Source organism: Aethalodelphis obliquidens, unplaced genomic scaffold (genome assembly GCF_003676395.1).
Source record: "Aethalodelphis obliquidens isolate GAN/ISIS:26980383/991018 unplaced genomic scaffold, ASM367639v1 scaffold24, whole genome shotgun sequence".
NCBI classification, from domain to species: Eukaryota; Metazoa; Chordata; class Mammalia; order Artiodactyla; family Delphinidae; genus Aethalodelphis; species Aethalodelphis obliquidens.
In genome coordinates this window covers 22,149,000-22,154,999 of record NW_020837968.1, presented here as the reverse complement: position 1 = coordinate 22,154,999, position 6,000 = coordinate 22,149,000, and the positions used below count along the sequence as shown (strand labels likewise).

General features: G+C 43.4%; 1 protein-coding gene across 3 annotated transcripts in view; it reads left to right on the top strand.

Annotated features, from left to right (window-relative positions):
- Window positions 1–220: 220 nt before the first annotated feature.
- Window positions 221–6,000, top strand: part of DESI2 (desumoylating isopeptidase 2) — a 42,291-nt gene continuing 36,511 nt past the window's right edge. Inside the window, exon 1 of one of the 3 annotated variants that reach the window (XM_027122410.1) lies at window positions 221–493. In XM_027122410.1, the coding sequence (XP_026978211.1) occupies window positions 452–493 (42 nt within the window). In that variant the 5' untranslated portion in view covers window positions 221–451. Of the gene's footprint in view, window positions 494–714; window positions 903–6,000 lie in introns of those variants that run through there. The other 2 variants (XM_027122411.1, XM_027122412.1) reach the window with 2 other exon arrangements.

Sequence of the window (6,000 nt, the reverse complement as noted above, 5' to 3'; positions counted from 1 at the left end):
CTCATTGCATGCTGGGAACTGTAGTCTTTCTGGGAACCCGCTCCTCCCGGGCCGAGAGGCACCGAGGCTGCGCCATCTTAGGTCCGAGTGCGGCAGTGGAGGCTAGAGCGCAGGCGGGCTCAGCCCAGGCGCCGGCCGGCCGGCCCCGCCCCCGGGGGCCTGGCGCCCGCCCCTCGCTTGGGCCCCGCCTTCCCCCACGTGTCTGCTGCCGGGGGAGGCGCCTGAGCCGGAGCGGGCCGCCTGCGGTCCGGCCCGGTCGGCGCAGAGGGTGTAGTTGGCGGCGCCCGGGAACGAGTCGCTTCCCGATGTTCCCGCCCCGGCTGCCGCGGGCCGCGCTGTGCGCTTAGTGCCCGGCTCCGGCCCCCTGAGGCGTCCGGGGGGCGGTGAGAGCGGCCTCGGCCCCGCGGAGACGAAGCAGCTGGAGGGCGAGGCGGCGGCCGCCGGGAGGAGGATGGGGGCTAACCAGTTAGTGGTGCTCAACGTGTACGACATGGTGAGTACGGCGCCAGCGGCGGGAGCCCGGCCCAGGCCCGCATACTCTCGCCGGTCGGCTCGGACCCGGCCCCACGCGCTTCCTGCCTCGCGTCGCTGTCTCCCGCTTGGTTCTCTGGTGTGGGGGGAGGGGAGTATTATTTTTTAATCCTTGTAAACGTCGACGCGCTTGTTAGCGTTGCCCAGTCTGCCCCGGGGCTTTGGCCAAGACTCGGTTCGTCTTGAACCTCTCGCGTGCCCCGACTTGGCCCGGACCCTGGGCTGGGCCCGAACCTCTTGTCCCTTCCGCGAAGCTTGGGTCGCGGGCCGGACTTCCCACTCCACACGGACTCCGGGGCAGCCCCGCTTCTCCCACGCCGACTGCCTACTCTGCCAGACCAGCCCGAGACTTCAGAAACTCCCAAGCTCTTGTAAGTCCACAAAGTCACCGCTTGTGATGCCTGTGTTAGAGTCTCTTTAAAGGTGAACAGGAGCCAAGACACCCTTGCCTCCAAGGCAACCTCATTAAAATGAATGAGGCTAAAATTTATCCAGAAAATAGCCCAGCAGAATTATTTAGGGATCATGGTGGTGCTCCTTTCCTGGATTTTGGAGACCACTTTCCAGGTGATGCAACAGGTATGTGACGTGACCACAAGAGAGGGACTCGAAGAACTTGTTTGTTGTCATCTAACTTTGGAGTACTGTGAGCACACAGAATTGAGTCCAAGGATTGGTTTGCGTTATAATTGCCATTGAAATACCCAGTACACAGTTATTGTTGCAGTTAGATGCGTGCTTGGGTTTGTTTGCTTTCGGTTGATAAGTTTTTGTTTTATAAGGGATTCCCTTCTACCTGCGATGTTTAAAATTTCTTGTTAAGTGGATTGACAAATGAAAAAGTCCCCAACATTATTTTTGTTGTCTTAAAGATGCAGAAGAGCAAAAATACTGGAGGTCAGGAGTCTCGGTTCTCATTCACAGATCTAACATTTTTGCTCCCTTGTATTGTTTTTAAGTTTTTAAATTTACAGTGTAACATCTTGGGTAGAAAGGGATTCCCATGCCACAATCTGGGAATTATGTGAGAAGGCCATAAGAACTGCTTGAGATTTGAGATCAGATCTCTGTTGAGTTCACATATAAACTTGGGAGGTGAAAGGAGATGGGTTAACATACAGAGAAAAGTGGCACATGATAGAAAAAGTTACAGAGAAGACTGTAATTCTCTAGAGTAATAATTCTCTAGAGTAAATAATTCTCTAGAGTAAAACGTTTTGTGGATAGCTGTGGATGCCTTTATTTTCCAAGAATTTTTATTGCTCTTTTATTGTTTCTGTTTACCCTCCTCCCTACCACGCCCCCCGTGATCTGAATTTGGTTTCTTGTTTATTCGTGAAGATTGTTACAAACCATCTGTCCCTCGGGATATATTCTGCTCTTGAGAGCACAATATCCCTTTTCTTCTAGATTATTAAACCCCGTTAGAAATTAGGATTATGCAATGGCCAGAGGACCACGGTTTCATAGCCTAAAAGAAGTCTGTGAAAGTAGAGGAAGAGAGTGTTTTGCTTTTTTAATAAAACTGAAAGTACATTCTTTGGCTTTTAATGGCCTTTTTTACACTTTAGGTATTCTGTGAATCACAAAAATCATTGCCATGTGGTAAATGTAGGAAAAGCTAGAGATGATATTAAAACCAGTATATTTTAAAGGGAGGAGTGTTCTGAAAGATTTTAAAAATATTAACTGGATGACAAAGATCTTATTCTTCACATCACTTTTGTAAAGTAGGTAGTTACAAAGGAAGCAGAGAATAGGGTAGGTTAAACCTTCCCAGGTAACTATGAATAGGATCTAGAATTTCTAGACCACAGTCTGTTTCATTATTTTCTCTACTGAATAATTCCTGTGTCAACAGGAGGAGAAGGAGCATGTGAATGTTTATTATCAGAATGGAAACTAGCTGAATTATATGACTTCTAATAAACTTCCTTTTATATGTTCTTTTAAGGGCTTTTGGTCTGTGAGTGTTTTGTCTCACTAACTCAGCAACCTACAGTTATTTAGTTAGGACCCTGTAAAAGTCACAAAAATTAATTACCCTTTTTTTCTTTAAGGAATTTAGAAAGTCATAGGGGAGTTAGCAATACAGTAGTAACAGTAGTAACAATTCAAAACAGAATACCGTGTTTTTGATAAGAGGAGAACAAGATGTAAAGGGGAAGACTGAGTGTGCTTGTAGGATCAGGGAATGCTGAAAGATAAAGGGGGCAAAACCTGAAGGATTGGTAGGATTTCCGCAGGCAGGGAACATTCAGCATGAACACTGGCAGGAGTAGGAAGGCATAGGTTGGATTTGGGAAATCCAGTATAGCGAGAGTGTAGGATGCATGAAAGGAGACAAAACTTTCAGTTTGATTAGAATTTTTATTATTTGGGGCTGAGGGGCTGGGCTGCGAGCCAGGGGGAACCATTTAAAGTTTTTGTGGGGAGGAGCAATGTGATCAGAGTTACGTTTTAGAATTAAGACCAGTGGGTTGAGGTACAAATTTGTATCTATTACACTCTCATTTTTCTCAAGCCAGTTTTGGTTTTTGAAACATTTTTGCTTGATGTCAAGGGCAAATTCCTTTTATCTTTGGTAGTACTTCCTATTCATCATAAATGACTTTGATGAGGATTACTGTGGTCTGTCTGTACAGGCCTAATACATCAACTATCTATCTAGTCCAGACTTGGTAAACATGAAAATCAGCCTTTGATTTGCACTTAATAATCACTGTTTATAGGGACCTCTTGCGGTGTATCCTTGTACCTCTTTCTCTGTGAGACTGTTACTTGCTCTAGGTGACTGTAATTTTCCTGTTCAGTAGATTGGGAGCTGTTCATCATTTCTTTTCTCCCATAACTCTGCCACATACATGAAAATAATTGTATCAGGGTCATCTGAATTAACTTTCTTCTCATGAAGAAACAGTATAATCCTCAAAAGGTTACTTAATCTTACACAGTGCTGCTTAATTATTGCTTGCTGCCTTCTCAGTGATTATGTTCCTCTCTGTACTTTGGGGTAATCTACCACCAATAAAACATGTCCTGGAGTTATTTTCCAAGTCTTGGGAATGAGGTTATTCACATATTGCTAACTTACTGGCATACATAGTAAAGCAGGTGATTCAGATTAGTTTCCCTTGCTGGGCCAGTCTCTGGTATAGTCACTTTAGCACAAAGTCTTCATGTGTCATAGATCCAGATTTTGTGCTACTAAGGAATTTTTATAAAGTAAGAATATGCAGTAATATGATGACGTTTGTAGATTCATTCCGTAAACAATTTTCTTCCTATTGTTAAACAGTACCTGTACATCTTCAGAGTCTTAACAGAAAAGAAACACTTTCTAGGACTCTTCAAATGAGGAAGTTTTTGTCTGGACTCCATTCTTTTGATCCTCCTGTCAGCATTACACTTCTAGAGAGTGTGAGGCCATGCAGGTGTGACATGGTCTGACTTCCCGTACATCTGTAGATCTGTACATCTGTAGATCTGTACATCTGTAGATCTAATTCAGACTTTCTGAAAGAGTTTCAGACTCATTTAAATATACTTTTCACCTAAGTGATTCCATAATATTATTAAAACAACATGTCCAGGAACAAACTTCTTTTTCCCTTTTCTCCTTTCCTGACTTCAGACCCTTCCCCGTTACTCTACCGAACCCCCCCAGTCCCCCACATTTCTTGTTAAAGGCCCATTTCCTACCAATCCCCCACTATCTCCCCTCCCCCCAACATATACTCTTTATGCTCACACAATGAAATTTTTAAGTTATCCGAGTAAGCTATACTGTACCCAGGTTCTTTCACACATGCTGATCCTTCTGTGTGGAATGTCCTATTCCAGCGTTGATCAGTATGACCCCCTGCTCCTAGCTGTAGCTTAGCCTTTATTCATCAGACTTGGCTTAACTTCTGTGCCCTAGTTGTAATTTCTACATGTCTCAATCACTGCATGTATTATAATTCTGTGCATCCCACTAAACTGTAAGTTCCTTGATAGCATCATACTATCACCAGTGTTTAGAACAGGGCCTTTCGCTAGAATGTGTTCTGTAAGTAAATCTTTACCAGATGAATGGGATTTTAACTAGGCAGTTTTGTTAGGAATGGTGCTAGTACTTGAATGGCCTGAAAAGGTCATCTGTTCCCTCTTCTCCCTGTGTCAAATGCCTATTTCTGGGTTTTTTTCCTTGTACTTTTACTTAGTTTATTGCAGGATTTTAGCTTTATTGGACCAAGAAGGGAAGTAAGATAGCAAAATAACATCAATTATTCTTCTTTGACATTGTTTTTTTGTTCTGTTTTGTTTTGTTTTTAACACTGTGTAACTAGACTGAAGAAATGTTCTTAATCTGTTTATTCTTTGAACTTGGATTTTAGTCACTCCTTGGAAGATAATCCCTTCAAAAACATTGTCAGTTCCTGAATTTTAATAAGATTTAACTAGTTAATAGGAACTAGTCTTAACTTTCTTGTACCAAGTATGCTTCTTGGGCCAGTGACTTTCCTACCACTTGATATAGAAACAGTGACCCGTGAGTCTAGCTAAAAAAAAAGAAAAAGGGCAGTCATAAATCAGCCCTCCTGTGTTATCTCTGACAGTATCTCCTTTTTTCTTTTCTTTCTTTCTTTTTTTTTTTTTTTGGTTTAGTGTATAAAAGAATCCAGTCCCTCTATATATTTGTTTTATATTCCTGCAATAACAAATTGCCCAAAACTTAGTGGTTTAAAGTAATGCAGATTTATTCTCTCACACTTCTGTAGGTCATGCATTCAGGTGGACTAGGCTGGTTCCTTTGCTCCAGATCTCACAAGGCTTGAAAGCAAGGTGTCAGCTGTCCTAGGCTGTGGGGGACACATCTGCTGCTAAGCCCGTTAGATTGTTCCCAGAATTCAGTTGCTTGCAGTTGTAGGGCTGAGGTCCCATTCCTTGTTTTGTCAGCCGAGCCTCTCTCAGATGCTTAAAGCCTCTTGCATCCTTCATCCTCAAACCAGCAATAATGCATTGATTCCTTCTCACACTTCACATATCTCTGGCCTCCCCTTCTCCCACATGTTTCCTACCTCCATCCAGTAAAAGTTCTCTGCTTTTAAGGGCTCTTATAATTAGATGAGACCCACAAGGATAGTCCAGGGTAGTATCTATCTTAAAGTCTGTATCCTTACATCTGCAAAGTCCCTTTGTCATGTAATATAGCATATTCACGGGTTCTGGAGAGCAGGATCTGGACATCTTAAGGAGTCATTCTGCTTACCACACCATCTGTGAAAGGTATTTTGTAAACCCCAAAATGTTCAGTGTTCCCTTTTAGCAGTCCCTTGACTTGGCATGGAATAAATGTTAACCTAGTAATTTAAAATGGAAAATTTGAGGTACAGTCATCCCTCAGTATCCATGGGGGAATTGGTTCCAGGATCCACCCTAGATGCCAAAATCTGCAGATGCTCAAATCCTGTGGTTGACCCTCCA